The sequence below is a fragment of the Xiphophorus maculatus genome, chromosome 18 (assembly GCF_002775205.1).
Source record: "Xiphophorus maculatus strain JP 163 A chromosome 18, X_maculatus-5.0-male, whole genome shotgun sequence".
NCBI classification, from domain to species: domain Eukaryota; kingdom Metazoa; phylum Chordata; class Actinopteri; order Cyprinodontiformes; family Poeciliidae; genus Xiphophorus; species Xiphophorus maculatus.
In genome coordinates this window covers 4,574,744-4,595,862 of record NC_036460.1, presented here as the reverse complement: position 1 = coordinate 4,595,862, position 21,119 = coordinate 4,574,744, and the positions used below count along the sequence as shown (strand labels likewise).

Here is a 21,119-nt window from a genome sequence, read left to right as displayed (position 1 = left end):
TGAATTTAGGAAGAACAACAGTCATGACAAAGAAATTCGTTTAAATATCAATAAAAATTTTAAAATAACTTTAACAATATTATAACCCCCCACAAATTACAAAAGTAACCAAACACTTGAAATAAAATACTTTTTTTATTTGTAACAAATTGTTCAATTTTAATGGGGAATAATAGTGTTCGACTAAAAATAACATAATAAACAGAAACATCGCTTGATTTGTACAAGTGCTCAAATATTGTAATTTTGCATGTTAGATTGTCTTTTTAATTTGTTGCAAATAAAAATAAAGATATCTAGTATCTCATCTTTAATTAGTGTACACGGGCAAATCCAAAATAAATTAATTTAAAATAAAATTATACATACAAAAAGAGTATATACCATATTTTAAAAAATGATTTGAAATATTTTCTTTTCAATATTTTTTATCTGTTTTGAAGAAAACATAATGTGGTTAAGAATATAACCAACTAACATAGAAAATAGACCAAAACGATCCGTGGCCTAGTACTTTTATGTTTATGTTCAATGAAGAATGTTTTTTTTATTTTTGAAACATTTCTGTATCTAAAGACGAAAGTGGCAACAACAATCATTTCAATTTTGGACAAAGAAAACCTCATGTTCTGATAACAATTACAATGCCTGCCTGCGAGTCAAACTCGGGGGTTACTTCACACGCTAAGTTTGTCTTTCGGTAACATCCGTGAATGTGCGTACGTCATTCTCGGAAAACTCCGCCCCTTTCTCTTTGGAGAAGACGGTCGTCCATTTTAAGTGTATCAGTCGTCATTTTACACCGCTACAGTAGGACGGAGAACGTCAGGATTCAATTTCAGCATATTTCTCTTACAACTGTAGTGGAGAATTGCCTACTATGAACTGAATCTCTTCCTAAAACAAAAACAAGTAGATCCTAGTGAAGTGACGCATAAGCCAGTAGAGTCCAGCGTCGAGTTGTAATTTTTTTGCTCCTCAATGTAGCTAGAGGAAATGGCTGTGGAAAGCATGACTGTCCATCCAAACTCCCCAACTACCAACCACGAACACAACAGTCTTCTGACTGACGAAAGGTCGAGTAATTCTACAGTCATATTTAAATGAATTAATTTATTTGTCCTGTGCTTTTACACAAAAGCCCGGGGGTTCTTTTTGTTGTTTTTTTCTGTCAAAGGGATTAAACTCGTCTTTTCTGGAAAACGAGTACAGAGGTAAAGAGAACGGCCATGTTGACACGGCATCGCCTACTGGGAGGCCTAATAGCAACTGGAACAGCGTTATTCCCTCTATTTTATTACAGTATTACAATCAGCGACCAGTCGATTCAAGCGAGCTTGTCAAAAAGGAAAAGACAAGGTCGAAACAGCTGATCATTTATAGTTTTTCACCGTCAAGGTAGTTTTAATTACCTTACAAGTTCGGAAATTGAGCGCTCTCCCATTATTTGGAAAATTTCTCAACGGTTTTTAATTTGTATGCGGAGTTAAAGTCGCCATCGCAGGTAAACAGAGTTGAAAATCTAAAAACTAAAGAACCGACCGTTAGTTTCTCCAGCTGTCGGCCTGGCATTAGCTTAGCAACTGGTGCTAATTGCTAAGCTAACGGCTAATCGGGTTAGACATTTGCAAATTTGCTCAAGTTGCGTTCTCGGCATTATTCATTTGTTGTATCGATAGCAAACACTTTTTTTGACATTTTTTTTTACTTTTATTCGATTAAAATAGGACTATCAAATTATTTATGAAATTCCACACTATACGACATTTTGAAAAGCAACCGCCTCTACAAAAACTGCGCAGTTTCATCCGGGCGTTTTGGTATCTCCGTTTTGGGACGAACGAAAGCCTTTTTAAATTCTTCCAATCGTGCTTCTAAAACCTTAAAGGTAATTTTATTTTTAAAGCTACTTAATTTTTTCACAAATATCGATTGAATGTTATTACAGTCACTAAGGAAATTTGTTACGACTGTGAAGTTAGCTTCTGACTTGGAACTTGGAAAACAAAGGGTTCTTATTTTCATTGTCTTTAGGGTTTGGTACACTAATCAAAAATGTTAAATACCAAAACTGGTTAAGCCTTCTCTGAGCTATTCTATATTTGTATTAAGAACACTTTTTTGTGTTAAAAACTTGCTGGAGGTGGCCTAACCACCAAAGTATAACTCTAACCCCCCTTTTTGTTAACAAACTACGTATTAAATAGTGTCTGTAATTGATGTGTAATATATAAGCCCACATATGATTTGTATAAGTAATTTAGGTTTTACTTTGGAGGTGATTAAAAGTTGTTTATACCCCCTAACAGCAGTGAACCAACCCTTTAATAAAGTTTCTAATCAGAAGCTAACTTCAGTATAGTGTGTTAGCCTAACATGTCCCTTTTATTCACCCATACATCCCCATAAATCTCCCCCAAAAATGTCTGCAAAGCATCCCGGAGTGTTTGAAGTCAAACACTAATGTTCCCTTCTCTAAAAGTGCCCACTTACAATCCCTACCCACCAACCCCACTAGACTAGAGTCCTTAGAAAAGTAGGGAAAACTTATTTTTCTCTGGTTTTTGTGAAGAAAACCCATCACTGTAAGTATCTCCCCATTTTAATCAAGGCTTACATGATTATTACAGGAGCTTTTGAAGTAGCAGGAAAGTGGAGCAAAGCAAAAAGACGTATAAGGAGAATTTAGAGGTTGGTGCAGTGTTTGTTAAAACTTGAAAATCTCTTTCTTCTTGTGCATAGAGTCTAATAAATGACCCATTGAGTAAATATCAGCTTTTTAGTTCTGGATTGGATCGGTTATTGTGAGCTGTTTTTATTATAAGAACATCCAGCAATCTAACATGTTAGATTTCTGAGCTTTGGGAGTTTGGTTGGCATCAGGTGATGTGTGCATAGCACCAGAACTTGCTACTGGTTTGCCCATAGTTGATCCCAGCCATCCCCTTCCTATTCATAAAAACTAGCTCACGTAATGCTACTAAGCCCCTCTGCTGTGACAGGAGACATTACTTTGTGTCTTGTCTTTGTGCCATTAGTGAAACAGTTGAGATCTACTGGTGGAGAAAAAGTTAGCTGGCATTGCTGAAGTAGGAAAGGCTCAGATTTGTAATTATTGAATCAAAATTTACAGAATACACTTTGCATTTTTTTATGTTTTGTGGTTTTAGATGTGCATTATTTTTGGTTTTGAACTGTGTTGAGAAGGCTGAAAACTTGGATTAGTGTAATTTTTAAACCACAACTTTGAATATAACTATTTAGAAGCATAAATTTGCGGTAATGTGTCGGCAGATGAGTGTTTCTGTTTGTTTTGATGGAGAGAATACCCTCTGAATATTAGGGATGTGGTGTGTTTTGCAGAAATGATTGACATTTTGTTCCAAAGTAGATCAACTGAACCACCTGCTGTTTCAGATCTCTGAATTTTACAGCCCTGCTTTGGCTCTTTGTGTGTGTGAAATGTTTAAAATGTATTAATACTCTGTTGCGGAGCTCCAGAAAGGCTTTAATGTGCTTTGTGTTTCTGATCAATAGCTGGTTGAATTCCAGGCTAAACTGAGTTAAAAGGTCAACATTAACGCCACATCAGAAAACCTCAACTGCACCTTAGATGCTGTTTTTTTTTTTTTTTTTTTTACTAGATCGTCCATCTTCCACCATATTTTATTTTTTGTTAATTGTGTAGAGAATTAATACAGAAAATCTTGTCCCAATTTTGAAATTAGGAACAAGAAAATTTTTATTCAGCATTTTGTGGATGTTTGTGACATTTTGAGACCTTTAACATGTCTTTAGTGTTTCTGGCTTCTGTGACGATAAACAATAATACTGTTTTTAGATCATTTTGAAGTAATATAATAATAATGGAATAATAATGCAAGAACATATTCTCAAAGGTCAATAAACTTTTAATTTCTAAAGAACATTTAAAACTAGGACTGGAAGACATTTTAAATATCCACAATAAATAAACAAACCAAACAACCAATAACAATAAAATGTTTTAAATAAAAACCAAACAAAACCTAAATCGTAAATATAATTCTTTATAAAGTCTTTGTAAACATAATTGCCCCTCAAAAAATATTAATCATTCGGCTCCAATAGGAAAAGCATTCAAGATTGCAATTAGGATTTGCTATTATTAAATTCCTTTTAACTCATCATCTGATTAATTGATTTTTTGTGACAGTCAGTAAATCAATTAACCAATAAATTACCTGCACAATACATTTCTTCCGATTTCTTTAACTTTGGAAGATTGGCAATCGGCCAATACTTGCGTGAGAAATCGACTCAGTGACTTTGTCTCTATATTTAGTGAATTTTCAGACAACAAAAGCTGATATCCAACAAAATCAGAATCACTAGGTCAGGTTTCTTAAAGATCAGTGATCGGCCAGAAAACTGCTATCGGTGCACCGTTAGTATGGAACGACCAAAACAAAAACGACCAGAACCTCAGAGAAAAATAGATTGGTTATTGTCAAGGTCAGAGTTACTGATATTTGTGTGAAGTGTGCAAAAGTTTTGAGCCATAGTTTAATAAGATGCTGCTTTAAACCACTGAGTTAGAGCTTATGGCTTGAAAATAAGATCTCCAGTTTATTTCCTAATCTTATTTTTTTCCCCTTTTTTACTTTTCTAAAAAAAGAAATTACAAATGACAAAAAAAGTTCTAAAAGTGTTTTATTTCAGTCCTCCCTTCTGTGAGTTGACAAAGTATTACGAGGCTATGGGAATGTTTAAGAGAATAAATTCATAATATTTGCAGAATGAAGATGTAATTTTACTGGAAGAATGCCTTAAAATTACGAGAAAAAAGTTGTTTTAATGAGAACAAAGCTTGAAAAATTACTACTTTGTTCTCCAAATATTACAACTTTATTCTCATATTACCACAACTATTACTAAAATTGCGACTTTATTTTAATTAAAAAAAAGAATCTTAGCCTGACCTTTATATCTCATCATAGAGTAGACATGAATTCAAAGAACAAATAAATAGAAGATGTAAAAAAAAAACACTCGTCAAACAAGATGGCCACCCTTTGCTCTTTACTATGGAAACCAAAGACGTGCATTGGTAAAAGAAAATCCAGATTTTCCATAAATTAAATCTACAAAAAACAAAAATTAGATTAAAAATTGATTTATCGTCCAGCTATCAGTGTTTGTTGTTTTCTCTTTTTATAAAACAGAGTTTAAACCTTCTACCTAATAAATATCTGGTATTGATTATTAATAATGAATACAAGCCTCTGTACTTGTTTTCCGTCTAATATTTGGGCTCTAAATTTGAAACTTAAGATGGCAGAATAATGAGGTCAGAATGAACAGCAGGAATAAAAGTGATTAATTTTCATGCCCAGGCCTGAAGATGGAGAGCTGGAGGAGGGCGAGTTGGAAGACGATGCAGGGGACATGGAGGAGGAGGAGGCGGGCCAGGACTTGTCTGCAGTGGCGGGACCGGGCGGAGACCGGGGCGAGGACGCCGGCGGCGGCGAAGGAGGAGGAGACGTGGCGGTGGACAGGCCTCGCCGAAGCCGAGATCGCCACCCGAGCAGCGCCTCAGACGACGAGCGCTCCCACCGCCACAAGAGGAAACGGAAGAAGGAGAAGGAACGGGAAAAAGAAAAGAGGAGGTCCAAGAAGAAACGCAAAGCCAAGCATAAAGTGAGTTGACATTCAGCTGCGGAGCTGAATCACCTTCCTTCCTCTCTATTCCTCTAATAACCACTTTCTGCTCCTCACAGCGGCACGCTTCTTCTGATGACGATCACTCAGACTTCAGCGATGACTCTGACTACAGTCCAAGCGAGAAGAGGAAGTACAGAGATTACAGTCCGCAGTACACCTCCTCTGTGAGTTTTAATGTCATTTTAGAGGGGACACATTATGCAAACATCACATTATGCACATTTTGTTCTTCCATTAATGTTTCTGATGCTTATAAAAACACCCAGCCAGTTTTCTGGTAAAAATGTCATGTTTTTGGTGTCTGGACAATGAGCTGTTTCAAAAACATCCGAAATGTAACATTACAAATTAGCGAGCACTGCCTGTTTCCTAGCAACCCCAGTAGAGCTACAGCACGTTACCTAGCAACGCAAACTGAGGTCCAGTACGTATGGTCTTAATTCAAGTATACTAATGTATTTGAACTAGAAATTAGGCAAAAATACTTGGTATTATTATGTGTTTTTGCAGTGTATGCTGTATTCTTGTTGGTTGTGCAGAAGGTTCCACTTTTGCTTGTCCAGAATGTACGGTTGTATAATTGCGCGTCTGTTTGCAGCCATTTTAACTTGTGACTGCAACCGATGAGTTAGGGGGCGTGGTCAGCAGCAACTGATTCGGATTTAAAGTGACAGGACGCCCTAAAACAGCTCAAAATAATTAGAACTGAGCAGACTAAAATCTCACTATCTAAGAATAATTTTGAAAAAATGTAATGAACATGATTTGTATAGACCATATCTTAACCTGTCCAATGAAGTATAATAGTCACCTTTAAAGTTTCTCTGACAGGAGAAAAATGTTTTTGATCCGTGAATTCTTTGTTGTTTTCTGTCCGCAGTCTCATGGCGGCTACGGTGGGCCGAAGAAGGGCGGCTACATGAAGATGGACAAACAGGGCTACAGTGGCTATGATGACTATGAAGACGACATCTACGAGGGAGAGGAGGATGAAGACATGGGCGAGGAAGAGTATGACGACTTCGCAAAGGAGCTCAACCAGTACCGCAAGGCCAAAGAGGGCGGCCGGGGCGGAAGAGGTTCTTTTCCTTATTTCTGATCAAACTTAATGGATAAAATTAGTTAAAAACAATGTGAAATTTATGCTTTTACATTATTAAAGGCAAAGTTTGGATTAGATTAGGGATTAATCAGTTACTGAAATAATTTATTAATTGTTTAATCGTTCGCTGGAGTATACAAACTTTAAAAAAAGGTAGTTTCCTAAAAGAACAACACACTCAGAGCACTAATTACGGCAAAACTATACAAACATATTTCCATCCATTTTCTAACACCCTTGTCCCTAGTGGGGTTAGGAGGGTTGCTGCTGCCTCTCCAGCTACGTTCCGGGCGAAAGGCGGGGTCACCCTGGATGGGTCACCAGTCTGTCGCAGGGCAGCACAGAGACAGACAGGACAAACACCCATGCACACACACACTCACACCTAGGGAGAATTTAGAAAGACCAATTTACCTGGCAGTCATGTTTTTGGACTGTGGGAGTAAGCCGGAGCACCCAGAGAAAACCCACCATGCACAGGGAGAACATGCTAACTGTGCAGAAAGACCCCGGGCCGGGAATCGAGGACCTTCTTGCTGCAAGGCAACAGTGCTACCAACTGCACCACTGTGCAGCCCCACAAACATATATCTAGTTTTTAAATAATGTTTTCCATCTAAGGTAAAGAAAAAACAACCTTTGTCTTCAAATATGTTCAACCAAGAAATCCTTCAGTTTTAACTTCTCCTGGTTCAAATTTTGTTAACCCCGTCTTCCCCCATAAAAAAACAACAACTCCTATTTAGCATCTTTTGCTATCAGTTTTTAATCAGATCATCCCTACATTGTATAAGTCCAGCAGAAAGGGCTGAGCTTTTCATGTAAGCTAAGCTATTTTTTGCTCAGAGGGAGCAAAAAATAGAAGTGTTTTTTCCTCCCTCGCTACAAATGATCAAGTTTTCACTAAAAGAATGCTAAGTTATCGCATTTTAGTCAATACAATGTGTATTTGCATGTTTGATGTATTTTTAATATTGTTTAGAATAAGCTAGAGTGGTTAAGTGAAAAATCTGCCAAATTTTTCAGCAGATTTGAATGTGTCAATTTAAAAAAATTGACACATTAAATTTTTAAAAATTTAATGTGTCAATTTAAAAAAAACAACTGATTACTACATTAATCATCAGAATAATCGATAAATATAAGAAAATCCAAAGAAATTAAACCCTGACTGCTTTTATTTGTCTCCTGCAGGGGGCAGAGGTCGCATGAAGAGCCTGAGAGGACGCGGGGGAATGAGGGGAGGGAGGAGGGGGAGAGGAGGAAGCCGAGGACGGGGCGGACGAGTTGGAAGGATGGGCGGAGACGACGACGGGGACGGATATGGAGAGGACATGGAGGTCAGGGGTCACTGAGCGTCTCTCTCCTACAAGTCCAGCTTATCTTCGCTGTTTATCATTAGTTATGTGACAGAAAAACACAAAGCAGTGGAAGGAAAATAAGAAACGTTTTCAAAATATTAGTCAAAACAAAATCTGAAAAGTGTGGCGTGCATTTGTAATCAATCTAGTTCAGCTCTAGAACTTCACAGAGACTATGCTACAAACCTTTCAGGTTTCCCAGGTATCATCAGGTGGGTGTGGCTCTGGAAGGCCTGACTCTCCCACCTGACCTGTGGATCTCTGCACAGTCCAATAGGCCTCTTTGCTGCTTCTCTGATTAGTCATGAAACGATTAATCATGCTTAATCAGTTATTGAAATAACCGTCAACTAATTTAGCAATCAATTAATCGCTAACTGGAGACTATAGACTCTAAATTGTGTCATTTGTTGAAAGAACAAAACCCTCATAGCCATAATTAAGCACAAATTACATAAAAATTATGTTCATTTTGCATTAAATATTAAAAAAGATCTTCTTTATCTGTAAATATTTTCTACCCAGAACTCCTCATGCTGCAGTTTTAGCTTCACCTGGTGAAAATTCTAGTATCCGATTAGCACGTTTTGCCATCCAGTTATTAATTGGTAAAAACAAACAGACTTTCCCTACACTGTCTGGATGCTAGAAGAATTTTTCAGCTGCAGATTCATCCTTTGCTACAGATGATGAAGCGTTCACTAAAGGAACGCTTTTCTTGCATTTTAGACAGTAAAATGGGTATTTTCTTTCTAAAAAAAAGGAATTAAATTAGTTTTTGCCATTGTCATGCATTTCTAATATTGTATAAATAAAAAACTTAAGTAGTTAAATGAAAAATCTGCAGAATGTGCCAATTTGATCGGCCAGAAAACTAAAATCGGTGCAGCCCATGTTAAAGATTTCAATGATGCAGAATTAGACCTGCCACTATAAAAAGAAAAATTCAGGACGATAAATTGTCCCAGAAGTTAGTATGATAAACGACAATATTGTGATTTGAGGCCATTTTCAATGTAATATAATGGTAATAACATAATGATGCAGGATCAATAAACTTTAAATCTAATGAACATTTAACACTGGACCTGGAAGACAGTTTATTTTAATCCTTCAGTTAACTGGTTATTGCGACAAGCCTTTGCATAATTTTCCTTCTACTTTGTGTTGATTTATCACATACAAATCGGATGAAACACTGGAGTTTGGTGTTGTATTGTGTAAAAGTTTAAGGGTGTGAATACGTTTTTGTGAAGACTGTCGTTGTTGAGATCCAACTTTTAAGTAACTCTTTGTCTTCAGTACGGAGAGGAAGACTATGACAACATGGGGGACGATGATTATGACGACTATTCCAAAGAACTCTGCCACTACAAACGCTCTAAAGACAGAGGCAGAGGTTGGCAGTGTTTTCTTTTCCACCTCATTACTTTGCTGCCTTGGATCTTAGACTGGAAGAATAAATTTTGTTCTGATGTTTCTTGTCCAGGAATGAAAGGAGGCCGCGGTCGAGGCAGAGGGAAAGGAGGAAGAGGAATGATCCGAGGAGCGAAGGGCCGAAGCAGAGGGCGAGGACGAGGTGATATGGGCAACGATGGCGACAACAACTGCGACATGGACAACGGGGTACGTTCACTGATTATTACCAGATCCCACCTTTCAAAGTCTGATGCGGCTAACGAGTTTCTGCTGCTTCCGTGACTCAGGATGGAGGCGACGGTCCAGGACCGGGGAGGAGGCATCACCACGAAAAGCACCAGGATAAGAAAGGAAAAGCCATCTGCAAGTACTACATCGAGGGCAGATGCACCTGGGTACGAGTGTCCTCCGCTTTAAACTATTTATGTAAAACTTCTGGTAAAAACTTCTTAAATCACTGGTTTAAAAATGTTCCAATATTTCAGATTAGATCTGCAGAATGCAACTTTAATAAATAATATTTTTTTTAGGTATTTGTTAAAAATGTCACCATATCACGATAGTATGAGACAGATAATCTGTGAGAAGGTTGATGTCCTCCATCTCCTTCTTGAACTAGTATCGCCATCTGAAGAAAAGCACCAGAAACAACCATTCAGAACCAGGAGGCGGGTCTTAGTGCTGTCAATCAATATACTGCTGCAAAATGTGCAAATAGTGGAGAAACAACTCACGTTACAGGAAAATCTGCTGTTATCAGTGGCCATGCTAACTACCATTAGCATTCACAACAGTGGGCCTGATTGACAACACTAAGTCCCGCCTCCTGGCTCTGATTGGTTGTTTCTAATTACCACTGGGAGAAGGCAGAGGAGTTAGATTTTTTTTCCACAGGTTATCTGTCTCATACCAAACTGTCACAGCATGCTGACAGTTTCAACAGATATGTAAAGAAATATATTTGACATACCTTATATACTTGCAGCTTTAACAGTATTTGTGATGTAACAATACTTACCATTTTCTAACCACCAGGGGGACCACTGCAACTTCAGCCATGACATTGAACTGCCGAAGAAGAAGGAGCTGTGTAAATTCTACATCACTGGATTCTGCGCCCGCGCCGACCACTGTCCCTACATGCATGATATCCTTCACTGGGAACGTTTGAATCTCTTTCTGCTGCTGCAGCCAATCGTGTCTGCTTGTTTGGTTAAGGCTCGACTCGCAGCACTGCTTTTTATTTAAGGGCGTTGCACCTGAGGGGCCTGTGGGTGGTTAAACATCCCACTTTTCCCACAGTTTACCTCAAATAATGTGAGACGTTACATTTTTGCCACCAATCTGAGTTAGCAGTGAGACTGATGTCAGCACAAAATGTATATCTATGTGAACAAACAATAATTAGTATGGAGAGCGTTTAAATCTCACATGCGCTCGCTAATTTTGTTCTGACTTGCTTCACAGTGATTCCTCCAAATGACGCTGTCGCTATGGAAAGCCAAAAGTGACACAAATCGCCACATTTACCACATCTGGGCCTACAGTGTCAGGAGAACGACGGTTTATGAAGTAGGGCACTGCAAAAGCGTTGAAAGTCCCTTCAAAACGTTGCTTTTCACATCGTTGTAAGACTAGCTTCTGAACAGTGAAAGTCTATTCCAGTCATTGAATACTGGAATATTACGCATGGCGCCTTGTAGTGACGTATGGCAGCGTTCAAAACCCTCTTCAATGCCATGAATAACTGCAGTAAATTTCACTATTCAGACAGTAGTCATACAATAATGTAAAAAGCTGAACTTTAAAAGGATTTTTGCAGTATTTTGCTGCATCCTAAGTCATAAGCCAGCGGTTTTAACCTGATCTGATAACCAGATGTGTTATCGAAGCAGAAATTTGTGACACTTTTGGCTTTCCAAAACAACAGAGCCAAGTCATCGTCCAGAGCAATTAGCGAGGAGCTCGTATTTACCATTTGTGTGTGAGAGTTAAACTCTCACACAACTAGTTATGCTTCTAACATAAATATAGTGTAAGGTTAATTATCTTTTTGATTATGAATAATTTGATGCAAAAGTGCTTAATAAGAAAGTAGAATAGGACAGAATTTGGACCAGTTGAAGCTAAAACTGCTGCTTAAGGAATTCTGGGTAGAACAATAAAAAAAAAAATCTTAAATACAGATGTATATTTTTTTGTCTAGTTTCAGCTGAATTACTGCTCTGAACGTGTTCTTTTTGTCAGCAAATGTCCGTTTTTGTGTGTGCTTCCTCCAGTTAACGATTAATCAATGACTAAATTAGTTGACAATAATCTAAATAGTGAATTAATTACAATTTCTCCGACTGATCTACTATGTGACCTGATTACAAGCTGTAATCCCGTCGCTCCCGTCCTCCACGCTTTAAAAAGCCTGGAGTGGTTACGCTGCTCACTTTGTCTTCATGCAGTCGTTTCTCCTTGACTCCAGCTTCACGTGAGTTTCCATGTAAGCTGTTCCACACCACAGGAAACTGTGTGAACGGAGATGAGTGCATGTTCTCCCATGAAGACCTCAACGACGACACCCAGGAGCTGCTCAACAAGGTGGGAACATCCATACCTACATAATACCATAAAACGCCCTACATACCTGCAGGGTTTATTAAGATGTTTTAAGATTCATTTGTTTTACTACGGCTGTCCATCCATTAACAAAACTAATCAGATTAATCGCTATGCCTTCCTTTATAAGTTTGTTTGTAGCAGAAAGCAGGTAATGTCGTCTCCTACTACTCAACAGCAACTAATGGAAATTTACTCCACAACTCAGTAGGGGTTGAACGACTTTATATTTTTTAAGGTCGACTACATCATGATAATAGTCGAGTCGACGTCGACTAGTCGCGGTGACGTCATAGTGACGTCATAGTGACGTAAGCGCAAAACGCTTCACAACTACTTGGAGGCTTTATCAGCTATATTCATGGCAAATATTGAACACCCCTGCCCTCTTCTCCCGCTTTTACTAAGTCTATTAAAAGAGCAATAAACAGATCATTCTTCGTGAGCAGTGGAGAAAAGTCCGTTGCACACAGCCGGTGTTCTGATAATTTTTCTTTTTTTTTCAAACACCGGCTGATGCTGGTGATCTCTGGGCAGCTGCACGTATAAGAGTCAGATTATTACACTGACCACAATGGTGCTTTTGGAACATCACAAACCAAACATACTATGAACGGATCCCGTTTGGTTAATTCAACGAAGCCACCTGCTGCTCCTCCGCCCTATGCGCAGCAGGACGCTCCGCTGACTCGGCAGCGGCTCTCTGCGGGATGAGCCGACATGCAGACGGCGGCAGAGATCGCCTCTATCAGATCCTCAGGGTGAAGCTTGGACTTAGTTTCCAGATGTTGTCAAATAGTATTTTTATAAGAGCGTAAAGCTGCCAGGTTAGAAGCTTCAATGCGCAGGGTGACATTGATCAGTTGGAGGGATATAAAAGCCCGACATCATGCCGCGTTGTCGCACATTACTCCGGTAATCTTTTATTTAGGATTTTTTCGGCACTAGTTTATTTGACAGCAACCTGACTGTAAGGGGGCAGAGAGAGCGGAGCGAGGGAGAGAGGCCTGGGCCCAGCGACGGGAGTCGGACTACCCCGGTCTAAAGTCTCTATATGCAGGGCGCTGCGCTAACCACTGTGCCACACAACGGCCCTATTGCGGTAGCCTATGCTGAAATTGTCAGTTTGTCTTTGGTAAATTATTTACATTTTTATACAATTTGAGCTTTCTGCCGAACTCACCTTTCATTTCCTTGGAAAAATCAGTTTTGTCACGTGATTGTGACAAGTCAACTGGCCCAGAAAAAAGTCATTACAGAGAAAAGAATCGACTAGTCGACTAATTGGTGCAACCCCTACTACACAGGCATACAAGTAGTAGCAAATGTCCTCGTCCAGCTGAGCGACCGGGTTAATTCATGTAAACCTTATATGTGAAGACATATATGTGAAGACGCAGGCATCAGAGTTACTGAGCTGTGGATTTATTTTTGGTGTTTCTGTCCAGATGCTGGCAGAAGATGCTGAGGCTGGAGCCGAGGATGAAAAGGAGGTGGAGGAGCTGAAGAAGCAGGGCATCAACCCTCTTCCCAAACCCCCTCCTGGAGTCGGCCTGCTCCCCACTCCTCCCCGCCCTGTTTCCATGGACGCCAACATGGGGGTTGGTGACTTTGGCGGGCCTCTGGTTGATACCTTTGGGGGTCCTCCTGGATCCAGCCAGGTTCCTCTTGCAGGCAAAGGTCCACCGGTTCCACCGCCCGTCCCCGGACCCAACGTCCCTGTTGGTCCAGTCCACAGTCCTGATGGAAGCCCCTTCCCAGGAGGACCCCCCACCAATCCTGGCTGCCCCTCCCCGCACATGGTGCCCCCGCCCGCTGGTGGGTCAGGGGCCTCGGCCGGGAAGAAGATCCCTTCGCTGTTTGAGATTAAAGTCCAGCCAACTGGACAACTGGCTCAGAAACTGGCTGTCAGGTACGAGACCAGAGACGCTTCAGGAAAAAAACTCTGGCCTGCTTGTTTAAAGGGGCAGTAACATGTAACATCAACTTTTTTAAGCTTTACACCATGTTACAAAGTTTTTCCCTCAACAAAAGCACACCTGGAGAGTTGCTTTGATTCTTTCATGAATGTTTGAGAAATCCAGTAATTACCATGACAACCATTCAGTTGTGTAAAACGCCTGGATGGGCGTAGCCCCGCCTTCGAGAAAAAGGTCCTCCCCCACTCAGCTCCTTCAGACTAGCCAGCAGCAATTAGCAAACACCTGGTGGAACTGCTGAGCTTCTGCTCAGAGCAACACTGGTAAAAATGCTAAAGGGTTAATAGAGGAGCCATGTTGGAATCACTTCCTGAACTAGGATTACGTTCTTAAAGTAACAAGAGGCCCAATTTCAAGTTTTTAAATTACGATGTCATATTTAATATACACAGCATTTTTATAATAACAGATATTAGCATAGTTACTTGATTGTGCTATAAAATGGCATTACCATACATGCGTGAAAAACACAATACTGCCTCTTTAAATGGATATTTACAAGGAATTTAGTCTATGGATTTAATAAGCAAACTCTTTTGATCTATTTGTGTCAGACAATTTTGAAAAAAATGCTTTAGAAACTTGTTATGTCCTGCTATTGGTAGCATTTTTTCCTCATGGCTTTAAAACCGCTCAAAATGGTTTTATTAGTCGTGATGGAAACAATCAGGACTTTACTAGAACTTAACTATTTCAGTGAAGTTCTAGTAAAATCATATTTACAATTTATAATTTTGATAACTTGTATTCAATTATTTATTATAGTTTTTCTAATTTATAAATTATAAGTATATAATTTTGTGCAAAAGGAAATCATAGTTTAATTATTGTACATTGGACATATTTCAACGTGACAAAAACGACCAGATCAGACCCAACTGTTGCTTTTGTTTTATTTTTATCTTTTAATAATACAAAAAATTCTTATTTTTGTCATGAATCCTGGTCTGTACTTGTTGAATCACAATTTCCTGTTTGCATCAGAAGCCAGGCTCCCAGTAGCGGCCCGGCTCAGTCCGCACCCCCAGGACCGCCAGGCGCCCCGGGAGCCGCTCCGCCCCGCTTCCCCGGACCCGCCGGCATGATGTCCCCCGACTCGCAGAACATGGGGCCCGGCGGAGCCCCCATGATGGGAGGGTTCGGCTGCAGTGACGGAGGGGCGGGACCGCCGCCGGGAGGAGGAAACTTCTTCAACGAGTTCTACAATCAGCAGGACGGGATGAAGATGGAGGGAGTGCAGGAGGGTGAGGACGGATTATAGATAAAACCGGGAAGTTATGATTAAAATGCGTTTATAAGCAACGACTTCCTCCTCTTTGCCTCTCAGGCGACAGGTTTCAGAGTTTTCCTGCCATGGACGACAGAGGGGCGCCCGGACCCAGAGACGGTTCTGCTAACGGGGCGCCGGCCGGCCAGGGAGGCATCTCCGTGCCGGACTTCCTGCCTCCTGCCCAGCGGGTTCTGTTCATGAGGATCCAGCAGAAACAGCAGGAGGAGGAGGAGCGCGCTCGCAGGATGGCCGAGGGCGGAGCAGAAAAGTCCAAAGATGTCGAAGGTATTTTAAAATCCATCAGCTCCCCTCAAGGAAATTGTGATCATACGTCAGGTTGTTCTGGGATAGATTGGTAATGCCTCCATTCTCCACCAGGGGGCGTTTGCACTCTGCTCTCATGGCATTAAACTGCAGCATGACAGAAACACAGAAAATTTTTCAAATTTTTCTGTCTCTCCTGTTTTCAAAGGTGTAATAATGACACTTTTTCCAGCACAGAGGGAACCATAAATCTTAATTTCATTGTCTTTAGCAACACAAACAAAATATAACTTTTATTTCCAGCTAGAAAACGTGGATCTCTTTCCTTCCTCCATTGTTTGTTTGTGTTGCTGCTGGTATTACGAGAGGCTCCTCTCCCACAAGAGGAAAGCAACAATTGATCTGTTTACTAAGTAAAAGTCGAAAAGTCAAATTACAATAATAGTAACTCAGTGACTTTAATGCAAAAACACAAAATCTTACTAAGTGTGTTTGATCTCGTTTATAGTGCAAATATGTTATTAAACTTGAAAAAATACAAAATTTACTTACAAGTAACTTTTCAGCCAGATATAGGATCTTGTTTTAAGTCAGTATTTTGTTAATATTGATGAAAAGGTTCGAGCAGGACAACGCCTCGCTGAAAGACGTGTTCAAAGGCTTCGACGCCACGGCGTCGCCTTTCTGCCAGTGAAACCATCTGCCAGGAACTAGTACTTTTATCGATATTATTAATTATTGACCTGTAGCTGTAAAGTTACTTGTAGGTTAGTTTCATGTTAATTGAAGTGTGCTAAGAAATTTGCACTAGAAATTAGACAAAAATTACATGTTTAAATTTTGTTTTTACAGTGTTTGAGGAGTAACTTTAAAGCTGCAGTATGTAATTTGTATAAATTGTTTAAAATAAAAATAAAATGTAATTTTAATGAGTTTAATGTTTTTTTCCTCTTCCAGGCGACTCGGGGAACTGGTACTCCAGTGAGGATGAGGATGGCGGCAGCAGCGTGACCTCCATCTTGAAGACGCTGCGCCAGCAGACTCAGCCGACCCAGAAACCCGACGGCCATCCTGGCGACTCCCGCCTCCAGAAGGCGGCCGCGGCTCGCCCGGCAGACCCCCGTTTGGCCCGGGACCCCCGCCTGGCGCGCGCCGCCGAGTCGGCCCACGCAGCGGATGGCGCCCAGCCGGCGGCGCCGTCATCCCTGGGCCCGCCCACCGACCCGCGGTTAGCCAGGCTGGCAGCCGCCAAGGTGGAACCGGCGCTGGTCTACAAGCCGCCGCCGCTCACCGCCCCGGCGGCCGAGGAGGAGGAGACGGAACGGGTCCTGCGGGACAAGCCGGTGCCGATCCCGTTGGACCCGCTGATGGGCATGGCGCTGAGGGACCCGCGCTCGCAGCTGCAGCAGTTCAGCCACATCAAGAAGGACATCGTCCTGCACATGCCCGCCTTCGCCAAGACCGTCACCTGGTCGCCTGAAGACCTGCTCCCCCTGCCGCCGCCCAAACAGGACCTGCTGCCGCTGCCGCCCGGCATCCCACCCGCCCCCCCGGCGGACCCGCGCCTCACCAGAACCCAGGCCCCCGCCTCCACGCAGCCGCAGGACCCGCCCGCCTCTTCCTCCTCCTCCTCTTCTTCCTCGTCCCTTCCAGACTTTGAGCTGCTGTCTCGCATCCTGAAGACGGTGAACTCCCAGACTTCCTCCCCACCACACGCGCCAACCCCCCCCTTGGCGCTGCTCGCTCAGCCGCCCCCTGCAGACAAACCCGTCGACCCCCGCGTACGCAAGCCTCCGTCCGACCCGCGCCTGCAGCCGCAGAAATCAGCGCTAAAGCAGCCGGAACCGGCTCCATCCGCTCCGACTCCACCTCCAGCCGCTCCGTCCACTTCCTCCCCGCCGGGCATCGCGCCCTATGACCCCCGCCTGCTGTCTGCTGGGGGGTCCGGCCGCAGCGGGGCCGCCGGGGCTCAAGGGGGCGCCAGCGTGCTCAGCAGCATCAGCCTGTATGACCCACGGACTAACAAACCGGCCAGCCCCGGTACCAGCAGCGGCTCCCCCAACTCGGCCGGCACCGAGCCCAAACCCAGCGACCTGACGGCGGGGAAACCCAAACCCAAAGAGCCGTTGTTTGTTCGGAAGTCCGCTCTGGACCAGCCGGAACCGGAAAAGAGCTCAGAGCAAGGCACCGACCGCTACAACAGCTACAACCGGCCGCGACCCAAACCCGCTCCGTCGCCGAACTCTGCCTCCCAAACGGGTCTGGCCGCCGCTGGGTCGCCAGGCGCTCCTGTGGGAGCTGGTGACCCGGCGCCGGCGGGAGTCCACATCCTGCCGGTGCCGTCGCTGTTTGGTGTGGTGAAACAGGCGTCCAAAGCGGGCGGCGCCGGCAGCCCGTTCGGAGGAAGCAGCCCGGCGCAGTCGGATCCGGCCGCCGCTGAGCAGGACAACGCCTCGCTGAAAGACGTGTTCAAAGGCTTCGACCCCACGGCGTCGCCTTTCTGCCAGTAACCATGGAAACGGGGAGCCAATCAGGCGCCTCGCAGGTTTTACGGTTACTTTACGGTGAAGCGGAGAGGCGGCTGTGGAAACCGCCTGAAAGACCCAAAGGTCCGGCTTCGGGCCGCTGCACTGAGAGAAAAAGAGTTTCTATTTTAAACGTATGGATGTGTAAAATCCTCCCGACCCGAATATCAACGTTTCTACAGAACATTTTAGCTTTCTCTGCGCCGCTTCAGCTCCAACTTCTGGGAACAATCAGATCCTGTCAACGCGCGTCTCATTCTGAGTTGAATATTTAAACTCTTTTTTTATGTTTTCTGGAGAAAGATATGAAAGCATCTAAATATAAATCTATAACCTGCCTGATTTATTTTTTAGTATTTATTTTTATACTTCTTGGCACTGTCAGCTCTTGTTGTCTGAGGGTTAGATTGATTTATTTTTACTGTGCAAAACTTTTGCTTTCAACTTATTTTTATTTGAGTTCACACATTTTAGTATTTTAGTTCACCCTAACTTCAGTCTGCTTGGTCAGTGCTTCACAGTTACATTACAATCCTCTTTTTTCCTTCTTTTATGCCAATTTATTACTTTTTCGTCGCTTTCTTGTTCAGGAACAGAAATAAATCTTCATTGTCTCGATTGTAGTACTCATTTTCAGGTTTTGATTCACATTATGGATCTTTTGTGTGCAGATTCAGAGTGAAAACAGCTCCCAGAATTGCTAACGATGCGTTTTCTGTACAAATGTTACTTATTCTAATTTATTTCTTTTTTATACCTATTCTGGTTCTGAATCAACACGTAAATCAACTCACCTCAGCGGATGCAGGCAGTCGTTTGTTTAACCTCTTAGAATCTCGCCAGGAAAGTGGATTTATTGTTTGTTTGTTTTGTACATTTTTATTGTTTTTTTTTTCTTCTCTTTGTAAATTTGAGCAGAATCTTTAACATCATTGGAGGGAGTTTTCTAACTGTACACATTTAGGTGAGGATGTAAGTATTTAAATAAAGTCCAGACATGATCAGAAGGTTAAAAAAAACTCTATTTTCTGTATTTTTAATACCTCAGCTGATTCATCTGACGTGTTTATGTAAGAATGCCTAAATCACAATAAAACTGTTTTCTCTAATGATGTCATTGGAAGAAAAACAAACTCCTTATTCTCCTCTTTTTTTCTTCTTCTTCCTTGGTTTGGTGTCCAAACTTTTTGCCCCGTCTGACCAAAAAAATTAAAAACTGAACTCATGCAGAATGTTTTTATTACCTACACAGCAATAAAATAAACACGAACCATTTTAATTGGACTAATAAAGTAACTTCAAATAGTTTTTCACATTTACAAGTTAGCTTATTATTTTGGGTTCAAAGAAAACTGTCTGTTCTCAGCAATAAAAACAGAATCTAGGTCAATCTTTATTTTTAAATATTTCCTGGAGATTAAAACGATAATTAAAGGCAAGTTTGGGTGCAACACGCCGTAATTCATGAGGTGCCCAAACTTTTCCAGGCATGACCTCCAAACAGCGATAGCATAAAATTAACATAAAAGTTTATGAAGTTTTATTCACAATTCAATAATTACATTCGTTTAGCATAAATTCTGCCTACGCAGCTTTTTGGGGCGGATAATATTTACATTTTATATTTTATTACAAAGCTTTAAAAACAGATAATGTTTTATAATTTGAAAAATTAATTTAAAAAGTTTATTTGTTTAATTTCTTTTCTTCCATTTTCTTAGGCGCCCTGTGGGGGGCTCCCAGTTTGAAAAAGTAAAAGCCGATGAGTAGATGTGGACGAGAATAAAGTAATTTTACACGAATAAATACGAAATAACATGAAAGTAAAGTCGTAGTATTCTGAGATAAAAGTCAATATGTGAGGATAAAATCATACGAGAGTAAAGTTGAAATAACACCAGAATAAAGCTGCAATATTTTAACTTTATTCTTGTTTGACTTTATTCTAAAAACACTCATTATTTTCTCAGAATGGCCCTAATACTCTGAACTTTAATCTCAGAATTCAGACTTTAATCTTCTGAGATCAAAAGTCAAATTTTTGTTTCTTCAGTGGCCCTAAAGCTCTTCTGTAATATCGACTGTTGATTGATGTTTAGTTTCTTATGGTAAAGTAAAAATAATAATAATAATATATAAGATTTTTACCCATTTTCATTCGAACCTTTTGTTTATATCAACATGTAACATTTTCATTTTAAGCTGTAAATTAAGTTAAAGAAACTATTTATTCTTGAATTGTGGTCTAGGTGGCCACATAAAGTCAGTTCAGGCCCCCGGACCTCACTTTGAAACCCCTTGCCCTTTGGGGTTTTTGTTTCAGTAAGTTTTGATTTGAACATTTGTGAAGCAGCAGATCTGCTTTGTGTCTTGTGGATTCGGATCAGCAGCCCGTTTCCCCGGTTCGGCGCGATCCCTCTGACGACTCGCTTCCTGCTCCCCTCCCATCCTGCAGCGCCGGCTCCAGGAAGGCACAGCATTCATCCCTACCTCAAAGGCTTCCTATCACGCACACAAACACGCCCGGCCACAAATGTGATGTTTGGCACCTCTGCACTGCAAAAAACACTAAATCTTACCAGCTTTTCCTGTTTAGTTTCCATTGCAAATGTCTCAGCACATTTGCAATAAGACTAAAGTAACATATAAGTAACTTTTCAGAAAGATATTGGAGCTGGATTTAAGTCAATAATTCTTTAATATTGTTGAAAAATTACGAGTCTCACTGGCAAATTATTTCACTTGTAACAGGGAAACTATATTGTTTTAGTGAAATAATCTGCCAGTAAGTTATTTACTTAAAACAAGCTCCTATTTGCTGAAAATTACTTTTAAATTAGTTTTGTCTTATTTCAAGTGCAATGCAATATTTACACTAGAAACTAGACC

General features: G+C 41.2%; 1 protein-coding gene across 3 annotated transcripts; it reads left to right on the top strand.

Annotated features, from left to right (window-relative positions):
- The first annotated feature begins 768 nt into the window (after positions 1 to 768).
- zc3h4 (zinc finger CCCH-type containing 4) lies at positions 769 to 19,363 on the top strand. Of its 3 annotated transcripts, none has more exons than XM_023351490.1 (14): positions 769 to 1,076; positions 5,376 to 5,679; positions 5,760 to 5,867; positions 6,584 to 6,782; positions 8,000 to 8,145; positions 9,469 to 9,565; positions 9,656 to 9,792; positions 9,873 to 9,980; positions 10,621 to 10,732; positions 12,065 to 12,174; positions 13,641 to 14,104; positions 15,159 to 15,415; positions 15,499 to 15,726; positions 16,663 to 19,363. In XM_023351490.1, exons 1-14 carry the CDS (start codon positions 997 to 999, stop codon positions 18,213 to 18,215), a joined length of 3,903 nt encoding a protein of 1,300 aa, XP_023207258.1. In that variant the 5' UTR covers positions 769 to 996; the 3' UTR covers positions 18,216 to 19,363. The 3 variants fall into 3 exon arrangements, with proteins under 3 accessions (XP_023207258.1, XP_023207257.1, XP_023207259.1); XM_023351489.1 differs by having other exon boundaries at positions 15,156 to 15,415; XM_023351491.1 differs by lacking the exon at positions 769 to 1,076 and adding an exon at positions 1,240 to 1,888 and having other exon boundaries at positions 15,156 to 15,415.
- Positions 19,364 to 21,119: the final 1,756 nt, after the last annotated feature.

Excerpts from the sequence above, each read along its gene's own strand:
- zc3h4 (XM_023351489.1), top strand. The coding sequence starts at position 997 with ATGGCTGTGGAAAGCATGACTGTCCATCCAAACTCCCCAACTACCAAC. Across the intron at positions 8,146-9,468 it reads GATATGGAGAGGACATGGAG|TACGGAGAGGAAGACTATGA; the intron begins GTCAGGGGTCAC and ends CTTTGTCTTCAG. Across the intron at positions 9,793-9,872 it reads ACTGCGACATGGACAACGGG|GATGGAGGCGACGGTCCAGG; the intron begins GTACGTTCACTG and ends TCCGTGACTCAG.